At 47.5% G+C, this 22,143-nt stretch overlaps 1 protein-coding gene across 1 annotated transcript in view; it reads left to right on the top strand.

Annotated features, from left to right (window-relative positions):
* The window catches only part of LOC119973221 (dynein heavy chain 3, axonemal-like), a 714,697-nt gene that overhangs the window by 305,875 nt on the left and 386,679 nt on the right, over positions 1-22,143 (top strand). Inside the window, exons 22-23 of the mRNA XM_038810887.1 lie at positions 6,706-6,849; positions 10,483-10,647. Coding sequence (XP_038666815.1) covers positions 6,706-6,849; positions 10,483-10,647 — 309 coding nt within the window. The remainder of the gene's footprint in view (positions 1-6,705; positions 6,850-10,482; positions 10,648-22,143) is intronic.

Raw genomic sequence — 22,143 nt, 5'->3', positions numbered from 1 at the left:
TCTCTGAGAGGGTTCTCGAGACATAGCCTGCAGGTCTTTCAGATCCATTGTCCATCTTAAGGGAGAATACTGCACCGATGCCATATGGAGAGGCGCCACAGATTAACATCAATTCTTTAGATTGGTTTGAAATGCAGCGATCAACTTGATTAATGTAACAAGTGCTTTACTTTGTTAAAAGCTTCTCTCTGGGGCGTCTTTCAAACCCAATGTTGGTGCTTCTTTGGGCAGCACGGTAACACAAGTCGATAGCACTGTGGCTTCACAGCGCCAGGGTCCCGGGTTCGATTCCCCACTGGCTCCACTGTGAGAAGTCTGCACGTTCTCCCCGTGTCTCTGTGGGTTTCCTCCGGGTGCTCTGGTTTCCTCCCACAGTCCAAAGATGTGCAGGTTAGATGGACTGGCCATGCTAAATTGCCCTTAGTGACCAAAAAGATTAAGAGGGGTTATTGGGTTACGGGGATAGGGTGGAAGTGAGGGCTTAAGTGGGTCGCTGCAGACTCAATGGGTCGAATGGCCTCCTTCTGCACTGTATGTTCTATGTACTATATGCAAAGGGGCCAATAATGTCGACAAATTTAGTGGAAAGCACCCACAATAATTCACCATTCCTAAGAATGACTTGAACTCGGATGGGTTTCTGGGGGCCGGAGCCTCCTTTATCAAATTGAGGAGTTCAAGATGATAAAAGGAATGGATAAAGGAGACGTGGAGTGGATGCTTCCTCTTGTAGGGCATTCTAGAATGAGAGGTCACAGTCTTAGGATAAGAGATAGCAAATTTAAAACAGAGGTGAGGAGAAACTACTTCTCCCGAACATAGAACATAGAACATTACAGCGCAGTACAGGCCCTTCGGCCCTCGATGTTACACCGTCCTGTGAAACCCCTCTAAAGTCCCTCTACACTATTCCCTTATCGTCTATATGCCTATCCAATGACCATTTGAATGTGTTTAGTGTTGGCGAGTCCACTACTGTTGCAGGCAGGGCATTCCACGCCCTTAATACTCTGAGTAAAGAACCTACCTCTGACATCTGTCCTATATCTATCTCCCCTCAATTTAAAGCTATGTCCCCTCATGCTGGACATCACCATCCGAGGAAAAAGGCTCTCGATGTCCACCCTATCTAATCCTCTGATCATCTTGTATGCCTCAATTAAGTCCCCTCTTAACCTTCTTCTCTCTAACGAAAACAACCTCAAGTCCTTCAGCCTGTCCTCATATGATCTTCCCTCCATACCAGGCAACATTCTTGTAAATCTCCTCTGTACCCTTTCCAATGCTTCCACATCCTTCCTATAATGTGGCGACCAGAACTGCACACAATACTCCAAATGCGGCCGCACCAGAGTTTTGTACAACTGCAACATGACCTCATGGCTCCGAAACTCGATTCCTCTACCAATAAAAGCTAACACACCGTACGCCTTCTTAACAACCCTCTCAACCTGGGTGGCAACTTTCAGGGATCTATGGACATGGACACCGAGATCTCTCTGCTCGTCCACATTACCAATAATCTTACCATTAGCCCAGTACTCTGCCTTCCTGTTATTCCTTCCAAAATGAATCACCTCACACTTTTCTGCATTAAACTCCATTTGCCACCTGTCAGCCCAGCTCTGCAGCTTATCTATGTCCCTATGTAACTTGTAACATCCTTCTGCACTGTCCACAACTCCACCGACTTTAGTGTCATCTGCAAATTTACTCACCCATCCTTCTACGCCCTCCTCCAGGTCATTTATAAAAATGACAAACAGCAACGGCCCCAAAACAGATCCTTGTGGCACACCACTAGTAACTGGACACCAGTCAGAGCATTTCTCATCAACCACCACTCTTTGTCTTCTATCAGCTAGCCAATTTCTGTTCCAAACTGCTAAATCACCCTGAATCCCATGCCTCTGTATTTTCTGCAATAGCCTACCGTGGGGAACCTTATCAAACGCTCTACTGAAATCCATATACACCACATCAACTGCTTTACCCTCATCCACCTGTTTGGTCACCTTCTCGAAGAACTCAATGAGGTTTGTGAAGGATTGTGAATCTGTGGAATTCATTACCCCAGAGTGTGGTGGATGCTGGGACAGTGAATAAATTTAAGGAGGAGTTAAGACAGATTTTTAATTGGTAATGGGTTGAAGGGTTATGGAAAATGGGAAGGATGTTGGAGTTAAGGCCAGGATGAGATCAGACATGATAGAATGACAGAAGACTTGACGGGCCAAATGGCCTAATTCTGCTCCTACATCTTATGAACCTTTGACAATTCATCAGGGCCAGGTTGATTGTTTCCAAGGTTACTGAAGGAGGTCAGGGAGAGAGCAGATGCTCTGAAGATAATTTTTCAATCCTCATTAGATATGGGGGAAGGTACCAGAGTGGAGAAATGCAAATGTGATTCCATTGTTTAAAAAGTGATCGAAGGAAATGCCAAACAATTGCAGGCCAGTTCATCTGGAGGCAGTGGTGGGCAAATTAGTAGAATGAATCCTGAGAGATATGATTAACTGTTACATAGAAAGGCATCGGCTAGTCACGGATAGTCAGCATGGATTTGTTAAAGGAAGGTCTTGCCTCACATATTTATTTATTTTTTATAATTTACAGTAGCACACTGGTTTAGCACACTGGGCTAAATCGCTGGCTTTTAAGCAGACCAAGGCAGGTCAGCAGCACGGTTCAATTCCCGTACCAACCTTCCCCAACTGGTGCCGGAATGTGGCGACTAGGGGCTTTTCACAGTAACTTAATTGAAGCCTACTCGTGACAATAAGCGATTTTCATTTCATTTATTTAATTTTTCTTTACCAAATAAGGGGAAATTTAGTGTGGCCAATCCACCTAACCAGCACATCTTTGGGTTGTGGGAGTGAAATCCACACAGACATGGGGAGAATAATAATAATAGCTTATTGTCACCAGTAGGTTTCAATGAAGTTACTGTGAAAAGCTCCTCGTCGGCACATTCTGGCATCTGTTCGGGGAGGCTGGTACGCGAATTGAACCCGCGCTGCTGCCTTGTTCTACATTACAAGCCAGCTATTTAGATCAGTGTGCTAAACCAGCCGTTGTGCCACAGAATGTGCAAACTCCACACGGACAGTGACCCAGGGCCGGGATTCAAACCTTGGTCCTCAACGCCACAGTCTCACTGCTAACCACCGCCCCCTTGCCTCACAAATTTGATTGAATGACTTGAGGAAGTGACAAGGATTGATTAAGGTAGTGCAGTGGATGTTGTGTGCATGGATTTTAGCAAGGCGTTTGACAAAGTACCACATGGTAGATTGGTCTAGAAAGTAAACACCCAAGGGATACAGGGTAATGTGGCAAACTGGATAAAAAGTTGGTTTAGTAACAGGAAACAAGGGGTTGATGGCTGCTCGTTTCAAGTGGCATTCCACAGGGCTAGGTGTTGGGACCCTTATGGCAGGATTCTCCGTCCGCGTACGCCCGGTGAATCCCACCCGAGGTCAATGAATTTCTCCATTGTCAGCATCTCGCCCGCGGAGTTCTTGCCGCGGGCAGGGCGGAAGATTCCAGCCCTTACTGTTTGTGTTATACATTAACGATTTGGAGTGAACGCGGGGAGCACGATTGGAAATTTGCAGATTACAAAAAGATTGGCCTAGTTGTCCACCATGTAGAAGATAACTAGAATCTCCAAAATGATATAGCTGGGTTGTTGGAGTGGGCAATAAAGTGGCAGATGGAATTTAACACACAGAAGTATGAAGTCATGCAGGGAGGTCAAACAGCAGTTATAGGGAGTACATAATAATAGGAATATACTAAGAGGGGTAGATGAAGTGTAAGATCTTGTGTGTACAAGTACACAGGTCCCTAAATGCAGCAGTTCAAGTAGACAAGGTTGTAAAGAAAGCATATGTAATGTTCTCCTTCATTGTCAGAGGTATAGAATATAAAAGTAAGGATATAATGCTGGAGTTGTATATAACACTGGTGAGGCCACCACTAGAGTATTGTGGGCGGTTCTGGTTACCATATTATAGGAAGGATGCAATTGCTCTGGAAAAAGTGCAAAGGGTTTACAAGAATGTTGTCAGGGCTAGAAAAGTAGCTAGGAGGAAAGATTGGATAGGTTGAGGTTATTTTCCTTGGAACAAAGAAAGCTGAGGGGTGGCTTAATTGGAGTATACAAAATTACGAGAAGAGATAGAGTAGATAGGATAACATTGTTTCTTTGGTGTAGAATTCCAAAACCAGGGGATATATATTCAAGATAAGAGACAGAAGGTGTTGAGGGACATGAGGAAGAATGTTTTCCACAGATGTTATGGGCCAGGGTTTAGAGAACCCCAAAGTGTATCATGGAGTTCACCTGACCCACAACTTTTAATAGATTGTGGTATGGGGAGCACACGGCCCACTCTACAGGTGTGGTACAGCAGAAATAGAAAAGTAATTTTTAAAGCAAAACAATGTTTCTTCTATGAACTCAAATTAACCTTTTCAAAATATACAGTAAACATCTTAGCAACCATCAATTAAAATACAACCCCCAAAGAGTACAACACTAAGTAATCCTTAATAACTTCCCAAACGACATCCAGAAGACAGAAGAAACACCTTTTAACAGAAGCACATCAGGTTTACATTCACCACTGAAAACATTTATAATTCTGAATTCACCAAATGATCAAGAGATAGTCTTTTCATGGCAGAGAAATCAACAGTGCACCTGCTGTCTGGCTTCAGCTCCAACACTGAAAACAAAACTAAAACACATCTTGCAGCAAACAGCCTAAAATTAAAGTAAAAAGCTGACAGACAGCCCAGCTCCAACAACACTCTGACATCAGACAAACACCCATTTCTTAAAGGTACTCTCACATGACACAGAGGATAATGGGAGTCTGGAGTTTGTTGCCTGTGTTGGTGGTGGAGGCAGAGACCCTAAACTCTTTAAAAAAAAAAGTACATTGATCTGCACCTTAAGTGCTGGAAGATACAGGGCTATGGATCGGGTGCAAAAATGTGAGATTAGAAAGGGCACCTGGGTGTCCTCGGGCTAGCATGGACAAGATGGGCCAAATAACCTCCTGTGCTGTAACTTTTCTATTATGCTATTCTATGACTGTGGAAGATGCCCACTCTGCGAATTGACCTGGCTGGACAACACCCAGCTCTTCCAATCTCTTCAATTCTGTGTCGAACCTTCCTCACAAGACATATGGTACTGGTCCCACTCTAAAAACAGAGGGTTGCCTCAGGATCTACATGGATCTTTGCCTGGAGGCCCTTTATTTTACTGCAGACTAAGCAGACCCAGAGCATAATGTTGAGATTTGCTCCAAAGTCGTCCTTCTCTGTGATCTGTCTGAACATGGTAATATAAGGTTCAATAGTTTCCCTAGGGGCTCTCTGAGTTGAGTTAAACTTATCGCTGCAATAATACCGATGGCTTCGGGTGGTCGCGTGTTTTCACAAATTCAATTATCTGAGAGAATAACTTGGAGTCGGGTGCACTTAGCAGTGAGGCTGCATGTTAAATTCTAGGCCTGGGTTCCACACCCGCTCAGAAGGATTGCCTTTCTCTTCCCTTTCTATTAAATTTCATAGGTCTGAAAAAAGTAGTCCAAATGTTCAATGTATTGTGTCCAATTCTCCACAGAGGCATCAAGAGGATCTATCAATCCAAATAAGGGCATACCTGCAAACACTCTTCTGTTTCTCACCTCGCACTGAACTTCAACTTAATACTCACAATCTTAGGATCGCCTTTTTCTCCCCATTCAGCAGTTAGGCAAATAACAATTGCCGTATTCATTTACATTTAACTACAATGCAGAGTCTGGCAGCCTCGTGGTTCAGTCCAGTTTCCAGCATCAGAAACCCGCACTCGCTGGAGTGACCCCCCAGCCCAGATTGGTTACCTGGCCATATGACTCTCTCGGCAGACTGCACCTTAAAGCGAACAAACTCCACAGGTTCTGTGCCACTTTCTGTTTTATAAAGATCCTGTGAAGTCCCTTGGTCGTTTCATTTGTAAATATATGTTGTTGAGAGAGTAAGATGGAGAGAAGTAGACAGCCAGAGGCAGAGATAGAAAGAAAGAATCTTAGAATTTACAGTGCAGAAGGAGGCCATTCACCCATCAAGTCTGCACTGGCCCTTGGAAAGAGCACCCTACTTAAGCCCACACCTCCACCCTATCTCCGTAACCCACAAACTTCATCTAATCTTTTAGACACAAGTGGCAATTTAGCATGGTCAATCCACCTAACCTGCATATCTTTGGACTGTGGGAGCAAACCAGAGGAAGCCCACTCAAACACAAGGAGAATGTGTGGAGTGTGCACTGTCACCCAAGGCCGGAATTGAACCTGGGACCCTGGAGCTGTGATGCAGCAGTGCTAACCACTGTGCCACCATGCCGCCCAAAGGTTACTGGAATACATTACAAGGTTTAGACAATGAATGGCGAGAGTGAAATTCTGGGTGTGTTGTTTATATTACAATTAAAGCCAGAAGAAATATGTATTTTTTAATTAACTTATCAGGTGACATGGAATAGCTCAAACAGAAAGATTATTGGAGCTCATCATTCCATTTCCTGTGATATTTTTTAGTGAAATAACACAGAACAAAGATATTGATTATCAACAGCACCACGTTGGTGGGAAATTTGGTCTATGGCTGAATTTGCTAATCAGACATTGTAACTTGCAGCTCTCCTCACAGCATCACTACGATTATGGAATGCGAGCTGTCAAATCTGTCCTAACGGCAGCTGGAAATCTGAAAGTCAAATATCCTCAGGAGAAGGAAGAAGTTCTCACCCTTCGTTCCATCACTGATGTCAACCGGCCAAAGGTACTCTGTTCGCTCACCATCACCATGTTTCATTCTGTTCAGAACCTGCTCCAGCTTGAGACAGAAATAATAAATAATATTGTGAAACAAATACCCCTCACACACTCTTGTGGTGAAGCACTCTCTGTTTTAATCGTCTTGTCTTTCATATCAAGTGGAATCTGCCAAATACCTGAAATTATATGAATACACACACTCACTCAGGGCCGCACGGTAGCATGGAGGTTAGCATAAATGCTTCACAGCTCCAGGGTCCCAGGTTCGATTCCCGGCTGGGTCACTGTCTGTGTGGAGTCTGCACGTCCTCCCCGTGTGTGCGTGGGTTTCCTCCGGGTGCTCCGGTTTCCTCCCACAGCCCAAAGATGTGCGGGTTAGGTGGATTGGCCATGCTAAATTGCCCGTAGTGTAAGGTTAATGGGGGGATTGTTGGGTTACGGGTATATGGGTTACGTGGGTTTAAGTAGGGTGATCATTGCTCGGCACAACATCGAGGGCCGAAGGGCCTGTTCTGTCCTGTACTGTTCTATAAGTGTACTTTACCTGAATGTTCGTAGTATTCTGAATAAGGTAAATGAGTTGATGGCGCAAATCATCGTGAATGATTATGATTTAGTGGCCATTACTGAAACATGGTTAAAGGATGGTCACGGCTGGGAGCTAAATATCCGAGGGTATCAAACTATTTGGAAGGACAGAGTGGGAGGTGGTGTAGCTCTGTTATTTAAGGATGACATCCGGGCAATAGTAAGGGATGACATCTGTGCTATGGAGGATAAGGTTGAATCCATTTGGGTGGAAATCAGGAATAGTAAGGCGAAAAAGTCACTGATAGGAGTAGTCTATAGGCCACCAAATGATAACAGTATAGTGAGGCAGGCAATAAACAAAGAAATAACTGATGCATGTAGAAATGGTACAGCAGTTATCATGGGGGATTTTAACCTACATGTCGATTGGTTTAACCAGGTCGGTCAAGGCAGCCTTGAGGAGGAGTTTATAGAATGTATCCACGATAGTTTCCCAGAACAGTATGTAATGGAAACTACGAGGGAACAAGCGGTCCTAGATCTGGTCCTGTGTAATGAGACAGGATTGATTACGGATCTCATAGTGAGAGATGCTCTCGGAAGGTGCAATCACAATATGGTGGAATTTAAAATACAGATGGAGGGTGAGAAGGTAAAATCAAACACTAGTGTTTTGTGCTTAAACAAAGGAGATTACAATCGGATGAGAGAAGAGCTAGCTAAGGTAGACTGGGAGCAAAGACTTTATGGTGAAACAGTTGAGGAACAGTGGAGAACCTTCCAAGCGATTTTTCACAGTGCTCAGCAAAGGTTTATACCAACAACAAGGAAGGACGGTAGAAAGAGGGAAAATCGACCGTGGATACCTCAGGAAATAAGGGAGAGTATCAAATTGAAGAAAAAAGCATACAAAGTGGCAAAGATTAGTGGGGGACTAGAGGACTGGGAAATCTTTAGGGGGCAACAGAAAGCTACTAAAAAAGCTATAAAGAAGAGTAAGATAGATTATGAGAGTAAACTAGCTCAGAATATAAAAACAGATATTAAAAGTTTCGACAAATATATAAAACAAATAAGAGTGGCTAAGATAAATATTGGTCCTTTAGAGGATGGGAAGGGAGATTTAATAATGGGAGATGAGGAAATGGCTGAGGAAATGAACAGGATTTTTGGGTCGGTCTTCACAGTGGAAGACACAAATAACACGCCAGTGATTGATGGAAATGTGGCTATGACAGGCGAGGACTTTGAGATGATTGTTATCACGAAGGAGGTAGTGATGGGTAAGCTAAAGGTAGACAAGTCTCCTGGCCCTGATGGAATGCATCCCAAAGTGCTAAAAGAGATGGCTAGGGAAATTGCAAATGCACTATTGATAATTTACCAAAATTCACGGGCGCGATTCTCCGCTCCCCACGCTGGGTGGGAGAATCGCGGGAGGGACCCCCGACAAATTTCATGCCCCCCCCTGCGATTCTGCCCCCCCTCCCCTCGCCGTTTTTCACGGTGAACAGCGATTCTCCGACCCAGATGGGCCGAGCGGCCTGCCGTTAGCGGCTGTTTCACGACGGCGGCAACCACACCTGGTCGCTGCCGTTGTGAAACGGGAGTGAGAAGCCCGTTTGGGGCTTGTAGGGGGCCTGGTGGGGAATGAGCACCACGACTGTGCTCGGGAGGGGACAGGCCTGCGATCGGTGCCCACCGATCGTCGGGCCGACGTCCAAATCGGACGCACTATTTCCCCTCCGCCGCCCAGCTAGATCAAGCCGCCACGTCTTGCGGGGCGGCTATGGGGAAAGACAGCCACCGCGTATGCACGGGTTCATGCCGTCAGCGTCATGACGTCAGCTGCGCATGCGCGGGTTGGAGCCGGCCAACCTGCGCATGCGCGGCTGACGTCATTAGGCGCGCCGGCTGCGTCATTCTTGACACAATGTCCCCACGGCCGAGAGTTATGGAGCGCCGCTCCTAGCCCCGCCGGGAGGGGAGAATAGGGGGCGAGGAATGGCCTCCGAGGCCGTCGTGAAACTTGGCTGAGTTCACGACAGCCCTCCCGATTTTTCCCAGGAGCGGAGAATTCCGCCCCACTAGACTCTGGGGTGGTCCCGGTGGATTGGAAATTAGCAAACGTGACATCACTGTTTAAAAAAGGAGCTAGGCCGAAAGCGGGTAATTATAGGCCAGTTATCGTAACTTCAGTAGTAGGGAAGATGTTGGAATCTATCATCAAGGAAGAAATAGCGAGGCATCTGGATGGAAATTGTCCCATTGGGCAGACGCAGCATGGGTTCATGAAGGGCAAATAGTGAAATTTTTGAGGACGTTACCAGTGCGGTAGATAACAGGAAGCCAATGGATGTGGCATATCTGGATTTCCAGAAAGCTTTTGACAAGGTGCCACACAAAATGTTGCTGCACAAGATAAAGATGCATGGCATTAAGGGTAAAGTAGTAGCATGGATGAAATGAAATGAAAATGAAAATCGCTTATTGTCACGAGTAGGCTTCAATGAAGTTACTGTGAAAAGCCCCTAGTCGCCACATTCCGGCGCCTGTCCGGGGAGGCTGGTACGGGATAGAGTATTGGTTAATTAATAGAAAGCAAAAGTGGGGATTAATGGCTGTTTCTCTGGTTGGCAATCAGTAGCTAGTGGTGTCCCTCAGGATTCAGTGTTGGGCCCACAATTATTCACAATTTACATAGATGATTTAGAGTTGGGGACCAAGTACAATGTATCCAAGTTTGCATTCTCCCCGTGTCTGCCTGGGTTTCCTCTGGGTTCTCAGGTTTCTTCACACAGATAGATCTGCAGGTTAAGTGGATTGCTACTGCTAAATTGCCCCTTAGTGTTCAGAGATGTGCAGGCTAGGTGGGGTTTTGGGGCTACACAGATTGGGCGGGGGAGTAGGCCTTGGTAAAATGCTCTTTCAGAGGGCAGATGCCGACTCAATGGGCCGCATGGCCTCCTTCTGCACTGTAGGGATTCTATGCATTCACCAGTCCTCCTAATATTCTGATTTCTGAGTATTTTTATAAAGTATTATTGATTACCTCATGATTCCAGCTTCTTAACCATGCTAATTCCGCCTTTATTTTTCTTTCCAGTTCCTGTCCCATGATATCCCACTTTTTGACAGCATTATTTCTGATCTCTTCCCTGGGGTGGTTTTGCCCACTCGTCATCACGGGTACCTGGAAATTTCCATCCGAGAAATCATTAACGGATTTAACCTTCAGCAATCGCCCTGGTTCATTGAAAAAATCATTCAGGTAAGAGCATGACGCCATTTAATGCGATTTCTCAATATCGATGAGAATGAGTCCTGAGCTGTCTGAGACTGGGAAGGTTCCAGGTTATATTCCGGCTGCAGGGGCTTGGGATTCTGGATTAAATCTCAGCTCTGTCAGGATTTGGAGCAGAGCTTTGAATTTCAATCAGAAGGGCCAAGTATGGACATCCTATTTGTCTTCCATTTTGTGCTGGGTGGGGACATTCCCAGGACCTTTCAAGGAACATGGCCCATTTACACCTTTGAAAATAGAAGCAAAATCAGTTAAAACCAATGAGTTTGTTTTGCGATCTTGTGATGGTGGTGTTTACTCTGTTAGCAAGTTAATCATTCTGTTCAAGGTCGGATGGCCCAGGGGCCCATTCCAACTACCCAAGTGAAGCCATACATACTTAATACCCAAGTCATTATATTTATCAAATAGAGCAGTGGTCTTGGTACTGTTCCTTGGGAGGCATTACTGTCCACCATCATTAGAGTCTCCTCTCCACGTGTTCCATTCATCCTGGGATTACTACCTGAGCCACAAACGAATTGGCATCACTTGTGGCTCAAAGTGGTGTGGATGTGGGAGAATTGGGGTTCAATTCCCGGGGAACTAGGGAAAGTGGGAGCTGTACTGTTGAAATGGTCTTCACCTGATGTGGTTGGGATTGGTATTCTGGTGATGGTATAACTAGGGTGCCAGAACTATAGAATTCCTACAGTGCAGAAGGAGGCCATTTGGTCATCGAGTCAGCACCAAGCCTCTGAAAGAACACCCTATCTAGGCACACTCATTGCCCTATCCCTATATTATAGTAAATAGCAGCAAGAGGAGGCCATTCGGCCCTTTGAGCCTGTCCGCCATTCTTTATGATCGTAGTTGATCATCAAGTTCAATATCCTGATCCCGCTTTCCCCCCATATCCCTTGATCCCTTTAGCCCCAAGAGCTATATCTAATTCCTTCTCATCCTCTCCCAACCTGCACATCTTTAGACGCTAAGGGGCAATTTAGCATAGCCAATCCACCTAACCTGTACTGTGGGAGGAAACTGTGGGAAAAAGCCAAGTATCTGGAGGAAACCCACACAGACATGAGGAGAATGTGCAAACTCCACACAATCACCCAAGGCGGGATTCAAAGCCGAGTCCATGGAGCTGTGAGGCTGTGGTGCTAACCACTGTGCCATTATGGCTTTAAACTACATAGAGTGAGAGGGCGGAGGACTCGGGGTCATATGGTAAAATTCAGAAAAGGAACAAAAGAATTGAGTAGAAGAGCTACATGGATAATGATAACCAGAGTGTGGTAGGAAGGGACTGGGTACCAGAAGATAAGGTCAATTTGCAAGAATAGTAAAAAATCAAAATTAAAGGTTCTGTATCAGAATCCGTGCAGCATTCATAACAAAACAAATGAACTGACAGCATAAGCAGAAATAAATATATACAACCTATCAGCTATTTCAGAGACGTGGATGCACGGTGACCAGGGCTGGAACAAGGATATATCAAGGATATATGACATTTCAGAAGGACAAAGAAACTAGGACAAGGTGGGAGGGTCATTTTTTTAAAATTTAGAGCACCCAATTAATTTTTTCCAATTAAGGGGAGTTTTAGCGTGGCCAATCCACCTACCCTGCACATCTTTGTGTTGTGGGGGCAAAACCCACACAAACATGGGGAGAATGTGCAAACTCCACATGGACAGTGACCCAGAGCCGGGATGGAACCTGGGACCTCGGTGCTGTGAGGCAACAGTGCTAACCACTGCGCAATCGTGCTGCCCTAGGTGGTAGGGTAGTTGTATTAATTAACAACGACATTAGTACAGTAGTGAGACATGAGCTTAGTTCTAAAGATTGGGATGTAGAATCGGTTTGGGTAGAGATAAGAAACAACAAAGGTAAGAAGTCACTTGTGGGAGTAGTTTTCAGACTCCATAACAGTAGCTACTGGAGGATATATATAGGAAGAAATACAGGGTCTTGTAAGAAGACGACTGTAATAATCATGGGTGACATTAATCTTCATATAGACTGGACAAATCGTATTGGTAAAGTCGCCTGGAAAATGAATTCATAGCATTCAGGGCAATTTCTTAAAACAGTGCATTCTAATGTCAACCTAGAGCTGGTAATGCACAATGAGACAGAATTAATTAGTGGCCTCAAAGTAAAGGAACCTTTCGGCAATAACGATCATAATATGATACATTTTCACATGTGGGTGTGGCTCTAAGAGTAAGACCATAAGACCATAAGACATAGGAGCGGACCTAAGGCCATTCGGCCCATCGAGTCCACTCCACCATTCAATCATGGTTGATTTCAACTCCATTTACCCGCTCTCTCCCCATAGCCCTTAATTCCTCGAGAAATCAAGAATTTATCAATTTCTGTCTTAAAGACACTCAACGTCCCGGCCTCCACCGCCCTCTGTGGCAATGAATTCCACAGACCTACCACTCTCTGGCTGAAGAAATTTCTCCTCATCTCTGTTCTAAAGTGACTCCCTTTTATTCTAAGGCTGTGCCCCCGCGTCCTAGTCTCCCCTACTAATGGAAACAACTTCCCTACGTCCATCCTATCCAAGCCATTCATTATCTTGTAAGTTTCTATTAGATCTATTTCTATTAGAGTAGTGACTTAAACTTCAATAAAGGTAATTACAATGGTACGAGGATTGAGTTAGCTAAAGTAAACTGGAAAAATAGGTTAAAAGGTAGGACAGTAGAGATATTTCATAACTCTCAGCAAAGATACATTCCATTGAGAAAGACTCTATGAGAAGGATGAACCATCCCTGGTCAGCAGAGGGAATTAAAGATAGTAAAAAATTTTAAGAAAAAGAGTACATACTGTGAACATTAGTGGTAGGTGAGAATGTTTTTAGAAATCTCCAAAAAAATGAACAAATAATAAGGAGGGAGAAATTAGAGTATGAGAGAAAGCTAGCTAGAACTATAAAAACACATGGTAAGAGTTTATAATTTTTTTTTAGAAGAGTAACCAAGCATTGGTCCCTTAGAGGGTGGACCTGGGGAAGTAATAATGGCAATCATAAAATGATAGAAGAATTGGACAGGTATTTTGTGTCTGTCTTCACTACAGAAGCCACAAAAATATACTGAAAATACTTCAAAATGGATGGGTAGATCGTAAAACAAAATGTATTGGGAAAACTATTAGAATTACAGTTTGACAAGTCCACTAGACCAAATGGCCTGCATTCTAGTGTCATAAAAGAAATAGTTGTGGAGTTAGTCGGTGAATTGGTTATGATCTTGCAAAGTTTCCTAGATTTTGGAAAGATCCCAGTGGATTGGAAAATTGCTAATATAAGACTTCTTTCAAGGAAGGAGGGAGACAGAAAGCAGAAAATATAGACAAGTTAGTCTAATGGCTGTCATTGGGGAAATGCTAGAATCCATTATGAAGGAGGTAATAACAGGACATTTAGAAAATCATAATACAATCTGGCAGAGTCAATATGGTTTTGTGAAGGAGAAAGTATGGGGGGAGATTTTCTGACCATCCTCGTCAGTGGGATCTTCCGCTCCCGCCGATGATGAACATCCCATCCCAAGTTTCCCAGCGGTGGGTGGGGGTTTCACTTAAAAATCCCATTGATAATGGAGGGACCAGAAGATCCTGCCAATGGCGGGCCACATATTGCCACCAAGATCGCCCCTGGGGGGCACGAAAACTATCTCTCTCCTCTATGTTTCACTAATGTAATAGAATTCTTTGAGGAAATAACAAACAACATGGATAAAGGGGAACCTGTGGATGTACTGTACTTATAGAACATAGAATATAGAACAGTACAGCACAGAACAGGCCCTTCGGCCCTCGATGTTGTGCCGAGCATTGATCACCCTACTCAAACCCATGTATCCACCCTATACCCGTAACCCAAACAACCCCCCATTAACCTTACTTTTTAGGACACTACGGGCAATTTAGCATGGCCAATCCACCTAACCCGCACATCTTTGGACTGTGGGAGGAAACCGGAGCACCCGGAGGAAACCCACGCACACACGGGGAGGACGTGCAGACTCCGCACAGACAGTGACCCTGCCGGGAACCGAACCTGGGACCCTGGAGCTGTGAAGCATTTACGCTAACCACCATGCTACCGTGTTGCCCTGTTATATTTCAAGAAGGCATTTGACAAGAGCCGCATCAAAGGTTGCTACACAAGGGGTGGCATGTGGCGCAGTGGTTAGCACTGGGACTGCGGCGCTGAGTAAACCGGGTTAGAATCCCGGCCCTGAGTCACTGTCTATGTGAAGTTTGCGCATTCTCCCCGTGTTTTCGTGGGTTTCGCCCCCACAACCCAAAGATGTTGCAGGTTTGGTGGACTGGCCATGCCACATTGCCCCTTAAATGAAAAAAAAAATAATTGGGTACTCTAAATTTATTGTTAAAAAAATTAATTAAAAAAGGTTACTACACAAAATATGAGCTCATGGTGTAGGGGTAACATATCAGCATGGACAGAGGGTTGGATAACTTTTTTAATTTAGAGTACCCAATTCTTTTTTTCCAATTGAGGGGCAATTTAGTGTGGCCAATCTACCTACCCTGCACATCTTTGGGTTGAGGATTGGATAACTAACAGGAATCAGAGAGTTGGGTAAATGGGATATTTTTGGATTGACAAGATGCAACAAGTGAAGAGCCTCAACTATTTATATTCTATATCAAATACAAGGTTGAAATGGTTTATGATTGCTAAATTTGCTGATGAAACAAAGATAAGTGGAAAAGTAAGTTGTCAAAAAGATATAAGGAACCTAAAAAGGGATTAGAAGTGGGAATAATTAGTAGATGGAGTATACGTGGGAAAATATGAACTTGTCCTTTTGGCAGCAATAGAAAAGCAGCAGGTTAACTGAACGGAGAGATATTACAGAACTCTGAGGTACAGAACTCTGAGGTACAGAGGGATCGGGGTGTCCTGGTACATGAATCAAGGAATGTCAGCATGCAGGTAGAGTAATTGATTGGGGAGGTAAATGGAACGTTGGTGTTTATTGCTTGGGAAATGGAAGATGAAAGTAGGGAAATATTGCTACAATTGTACAGGGTTTCGGTGAGACCACATCTGGAGTACTGTGTACAGTTTTGTCTCCTTGCTTAAGAGAAGATATTGAAAAGTATATGAGAACATAGAACATAGAACAGTACAGCACAGAACAGGCCCTTCGGCCCTCAATGTTGTGCCGAGCCATGATCACCCTACTCAAACCCACCCTATACCCGTAACCCAACAACCCCCCCCCCTAACCTTACTTTTATTAGGACACTACGGGCAATTTAGCATGTCCAATCCACCTAACCCGCACATCTTTGGACTGTGGGAGGAAACCGGAGCACCCGGAGGAAACCCACGCACACAGGGGGAGGATGTGCAGACTCCACACAGACAGTGACCCAGCCGGGAATCGAACCTGGGACCCTGGAGCTGTGAAGCATTTATGCTAACCACCATGCTACCCTGCTGCCCCTTTTTCAATTTACGCTGACCGCACTGCACGTATGCAAATCTCCCCGGAACAGCCAATCAGAAGCTCTGCTCTGCTGCCCCCTACTGCCCCCTGAAGCATTGGAAGCATTCAAAATGGTTGACCCATCTGATTCTTGGGCTGAAGGGATTATCTTATGAGGAAAGGATGAACATGTTGAATGTCTATCCATTGGAGTTTAAAAGAATGAGAGGTGATCTTATTGAAATATGCAAGATCTTGAGGAGTCTTAACAGGGTGGATGTTGGGAGGATATTTCCCAGTGTGGGGGAGTCTAGAACCAGGGAGCATAATGGAAAAATTAGAGGTCTCCCATTTAAGACTTAGATAGGGAGAATTTTCTTTTCTCTCTGAATTCCAAGTGTGGAATTCCCCAGTGAACAGTGGAGACCGGCTAACTGAATATACTCAACTTAGATTTCTGATCAATGAAGGAGTCAGGGGTTAAAAGGGGGATTGACAGAAAAGTGGTGTGAGGCCACAATCAGATCTTATCCAATGTCGGAACAGACTTAAGGGATCGAATGACCGGTTGCTACTCCTAATCCTTATGTTCTTGTGTGTCTCGTAGTCTGAAAAGACCCACTTACCACAACAGACTGTTTCCCTGGGGGAACCATAGATTTGCCCTTAGAGTCCAAAATTGCCTTTAGTTTTGGGTGGGGTTACTGAGTTATGGGGATGGGGTGGAGGTGTTGACCTTGGGTAGGGTGCTCTTTCCAAGAGCTGGTGCAGAGTCGATGGGCCGAATGGCCTCCTTCTGCACTGTAAATTCTACGATGATAATTGAACCAGGGAAGTGGGATGGAAATTTTCGGAGATGGGAGGAGAAAGGAATTAGGACACGAAAAGATTTGTTTCTTGGGGGTCGGTTTTCAGGATTGAAGGAGCTGGGAGTGAAATATAGGCTGGAGCAGGGGGAAATATTTAGATACATGCAGGTTCGAGACTTTTCCAGAAAGGAGATACAGAGCTTCCTAGTTTCCACATTGCTGGAGGAGGTGCTGACGACAGGGGGACTGGAGAAGGGGATAGTGTGCTGTTTATGGGGCTATTTTGGAGGAGAAGGCGCCGCTGGAAGGGATCAAGGCAAAGTGGGAGGAAGAGTTGGGAGAGGGTATGGGGAAGAGGTTCTCATGTGAGGTGCTCCAGAGGGTGAACGCCTCCACCTTGTGTGATAGGTTGGGGCTGATATAGCTGAAGGTGGTGTATAGGGCACACCTTGCAAGGGAAAGGATGAGCCGGCTCTTTGAGGGGGTAGAAGATGTATGTGAACGATGCGGGGGGGTGCCCCGCAAACCATGTTCATATTTTTGGTCCTGTCAAAAGCTGGAGGATTACTGGAAGGAAATTTTTAGGGTAATCTCTAAAGTAGTGCATGTGAAACCGGACCTGGGCCCTCGGGAGGACATATTCGGGGTGTCGGGGCCAGCCGGGGTTGGAAACAGTTGTGGAGGCAGATGTTGTAGCCTTCGCTTTGTTGATTGCCCGAAGGCGGATCCTGTTAGAGAGGAGATCAATCTCTCCACCCTGTGGCGGGGGGACCTGCTGGAATTCTTGACACGTGAAAAGGTCAAATTTGAACTGAGGGGAAGGATTCTACAATTCATGGGCGTTATTCATTATGCACTTTCAAGAATTGGATTACATCGAACATTAGGGAGAGGGTGTTGGGAGGGTTGGGGGGAGAGGGACTGTATGTGTTAATGAAATGAAAATCGCTTATTGTCACGAGTAGGCTTCAATGAAGTTACTGTGAAAAGCCCCTAGTCGCCACATTCCGGCGCCTGTCCGGGGAGGCTGATACGGGAATCGAACCGTGCTGCTGGTCTGCTTTAAAAGCCAGCGATTTAGCCCAGTGAGCTAAATCAGCTAAATGGTGACTATGGATGATTCCTGATTCCTTTTTGTCATTTGTTAACATGCTGATGAGCCATCAATTGCACATGAGGCGAGTTGCTGTACAAAAGTTAGGCTTTAATAAGCTAGAACTTAGCCCTGCGGTCGACTACAATAAATGGACGACCGCCGGGCGTTCTGACTATTTATACCTCGGTATGGAGGCGTGGTTAACTCAGCCTCTCGACCAAGCGGAGAGCCGTCACATGACTGGTCTCAACCAATCGGTCGAGAGGCACATGACCGACCAGGGCCAATGGTAAGCCGGTGTTCTGCACCAATGGCAGACAGCTATCCAAATCATACCACCACATTCACCCCTTCCGGAGAAAGAAGCCCGTGGTGGGGGGGGGGGGGGGGGGGGGGGGGAGAGAGAGAGAACTGGTGGTATGAGTAGCAGTCGGGAGAAGAAACATTTTCTCTTCTTTTCTTTTATTACATTTTTGGCTTCCCACTGGCCCAGACAATTAGCAATAGTACACAAAGTCCCAACAAAGTCCATGGAGCTGTTGTAATTTAAATCGATTCAATCAGTCTTTTCGTGGCCCGTGACGTTCAGGCAGACCGCCGCAGTGGAGGAGGTGACGTCGGTTCAGCCGATGGTGGTGGTTCCGCTGACGTCCTGGAGTCCGGGAGTGATGGTCCTTGAACAGTCTCCGTCACCCGAGCTGACTGTGGAGTTGCCATGGATGGGGAAGGGGTGGCCTGGGTGGGGCGCTGGGGGGAAAAAAACAGGGGGGGGTCTGTGGTGAAGGGGGGGGGGGAGGCCACACGCCGGAGGGTGCCAGGTCCCGGAGGGAGACCGTGTCCTGCCGACCGTCGGGGTACTCCACATACGCATACTGCGGGTTAGCGTGGAGTAACTGGACTTGTTCCACCAACGGGTCGGACTTTGCACCTGCACATGCTTCCGGAGCAAGATAGGTCCGGGGGCGGCCAGCCATGTCGGGAGAGGGGATCCGGAGGACGACTTCCTTGGGAAGACAAGAAGACGTTCATGAGGTGTCTGATTTGTTGCGGTACAGAGGAGTGAGCGGATAGAATGTAGGGCATCGGGGATAACCTCTTGCCATTGGGAAATAGGGAGATCTCTGGACCGGAGGGCCAGTAGTATAGTCTTCCAGATGGTACCATTCTCCCGCTCGACCTGTCCGTTACCCCGGGGGTTATAGCTGGTCGTCCTGCTAGAGGCAATGCCCCTTTTGAGCAGGAATTGACGCAGCTCATCGCTCATAAAGGAGGACCCCCGATCGCTGTGTATGTATGCGGGGTAGCCGAACAGGGAGAAGATGGAGAGGAGGGCCTTAATGACGGTCGATGTGGTTATGTCGGGGCAGGGAATGGAGAAGGGGAAGCGGGAGAATTCGTCGATTACCGCCAGGAAGTAAATGTTGCGGTTGTTAGAGGGAAGGGGCCCCTTGAAGTCAATGCTGAGACGTTCGAAGGGGCGGGATGCTTTGGTCAGGTGTGCGCGCTCGGGGCGGTAGAAGTGCGGTTTGCACTCCGCGCAGATGTGGCAGTCATGGGTTACTGTCCTGACTTCCGCGATGGAGAAAGGCCTTAATGAAGTGGAAGAGACGGGTCACCCCTGGATGGCAGAGGTCCGCGTGGAGGGAGCGGAGGCGGTCTATCTGCGCGCTGGCGCAGGTACCGCGGGACAGGGCATCAGGAGGCTCATTGAGCTTCCCAGGACGATACAAGATCTCATAGTTGTATGTGGACAACTCGATCCGTCACCGTAAGATCTTGTCGTTCTTAATCTTGCCCCTTTGTGCATTATCAAACATGAAGGCTACTGACCATTGGTCTGTGAGGAGGGTAAACCTCCTGCCGGCCAAATAGTGCCTCCAATGTCGCACCGCTTCGACTATGGCCTGGGCTTCCTTTTCCACAGAGGGGTGGCGGAGTTCAGAAGCCTGGCGAGTTCTGGAGAAGAAAGCCACGGGTCTGCCCGCTTGGTTCAGGGTGGCCGCCAGAGCAACTTCTGATGCATCGCTCTCGACCTGGAAGGGGAGGGACTCGTCGATGGCGCGCATCGTGGCCTTTGCGATGTCCGCTTTGATGCGGCTAAAGGCCTGGCAGGCCTCTGTCGACGGCGGGAAGGTCGTGGTTTGAATGAGGGGACGGGCCTTGTCAGCGTAGTTGGGAACCCATTGGGCGTAGTAAGCGAAGAAACCCAGGCAGCGTTTGAGGGATTTGAGGGTATTGGGGAGAGGGAGTTCCATTAGGGGGCGCATGCGTTCGAGGTCGGGGCCTATCACTCCTTTAAGCACTACGTAGCCGAGGGTGGCTAGACGGTCGGTGCTAAACACGCACTTATCCTTATTGAATGTGAGGTTAAGGAGTTTTGCGGTTTGGAGGAATTTCTGGAGGTTGGTGTCATGGTCCTGCTGATCGTGGCCGCAGATGGTGACATTATCTAGGTACGGGAAGGTAGCCCGTAATCCGTACTTGTCGACCATTCGGTCCATCTCCCGTTGGAAGACCGAGACCCCATTTGTGACACCAAATGGAAACCTAAGGAAGTGGTAGAGGTGCCCACCTGCCTCAAACGCGGTGTATTTGCAGTCACTCGCGCGGAGGGGGAGCTGGTGGTAAGCGGACTTAAGGTCCACAGTGGAGAAGACCTTGTATTTCGCGATATCGTTTACCATGAAATACGGGGGAGAGGATGCGCGTCCAGTTGCGTAAACCGGTTGATGGTCTGGCTATAGTCGATGACCATCCGGTTTTTCTCCACAGTCCGGACCACCAGCACTTGTGCTTTCCAGGGACTGTTGCTGGTTCGATGACCCCTTCCGTCAGCAACCTCTGGACCTCGGACCTGATCCGTGTCATGACGGGTTTGCAATCGGGGGTGAGATTAGCAAACAAGGAGGGGGGGGTCCACTTTGAGGGACGCGAGGCTGCAGACAGTGAGGGGGGGTATAGGGCCGCCGAATTGGAAGGTCAAGCTCTGCAGGTTGCACTGGAAGTCCAGTCCTAGGAGTGCCGGTGCGCAAAGGTCAGGGAGGACAAGGAGTTTATAATTTTAAAAAACCTTCCCTTGGACCGTGAGGTCCGCGATGCAGCACCCGGTGATGCGGACGGAGTGCGAACCTGAGGCTAACCCGATTTTGTGTTTTACAGGATGGACAGGGAGCGCGCAGTGTCTTACCGTGGCAGGGTGAACGAAGCTTTCCGTGCTCCCGGAGTCCAGCACGCAGCCCGTCTCGTGGCCGTTGAGGTAGATCAGCGTTGTCGTTTTGGCGAGCGTGCGTGGACGTGACTAGTCGAGCTGAATGGCTGCGAGCCGTGGAGAAAATCCATATTCATCATTGTCGTCCGAGTAGATGCTGGAAGAACCTTGCGTGCCAGTCCCGGAAGGCGGTGCCCAGGATCCTCACGTGGAGTTGATATTCCAGGATGGCGGCACCCAGGACCCGCAAGTGGAGTCGGGGCCCCAAGATGGCGGCGCCCAGGACCCGCACGTGGAGTCGGGGCCCCAAGATGGCGGCGCCCAGGATCCGCACGTGGGGTCGGCGCCCCAAGATGGTGGCGCCCAGGGCCCACACGTGGAGTCAGCGCCCCAAGATGGCGGCGCCCGTGGGGCCCTCGTGGTTGCTGGGGGCGGGGTTAGCGGTGCCGGTGGGCTGATCGGAGCGGCTGGGAGCGGGGTCAGAGAGGCACGCAGGCCAGGCGCAGGTGCCCGGGGGCGGCGAGTGAAGAGTTGCGCGGTGCGCTGGAGGGGCCCGGAGGAGAGAGAGAAGTGTGCAGGTCGGGCGCAGGGGCCCGGGGGCAGAGAGATCAGCACGGCGTCCTGGAGGGGACCGGGAGGGCCCAGAGGAGAGAGAGAGGCACGCAGGCTGGGCGCAGGGGCCCGGGGGCGGGGGGGGGGGTAGAGTTGCGCGGCGTCCAGGAGGGGCCAGCAAGGGCCGGAGAGGGGGATTCCTGGTCGCTGCGCGGAACAGCACCGACTGTTTTGGCCTGGCAGACAGTGGAGAAGTTCTTCCCGCAGCTCTTACAGAGGGTGGAGCGGGCTGGGCGCGCGGGCGAGCGTGAACCCACAAAAATA

The sequence above is a fragment of the Scyliorhinus canicula genome, chromosome 11 (genome assembly GCF_902713615.1).
Source record: "Scyliorhinus canicula chromosome 11, sScyCan1.1, whole genome shotgun sequence".
In the NCBI taxonomy this organism is placed as follows: Eukaryota; Metazoa; Chordata; class Chondrichthyes; order Carcharhiniformes; family Scyliorhinidae; genus Scyliorhinus; species Scyliorhinus canicula.
This window is presented reverse-complemented; position numbering and strand designations above follow the sequence as displayed.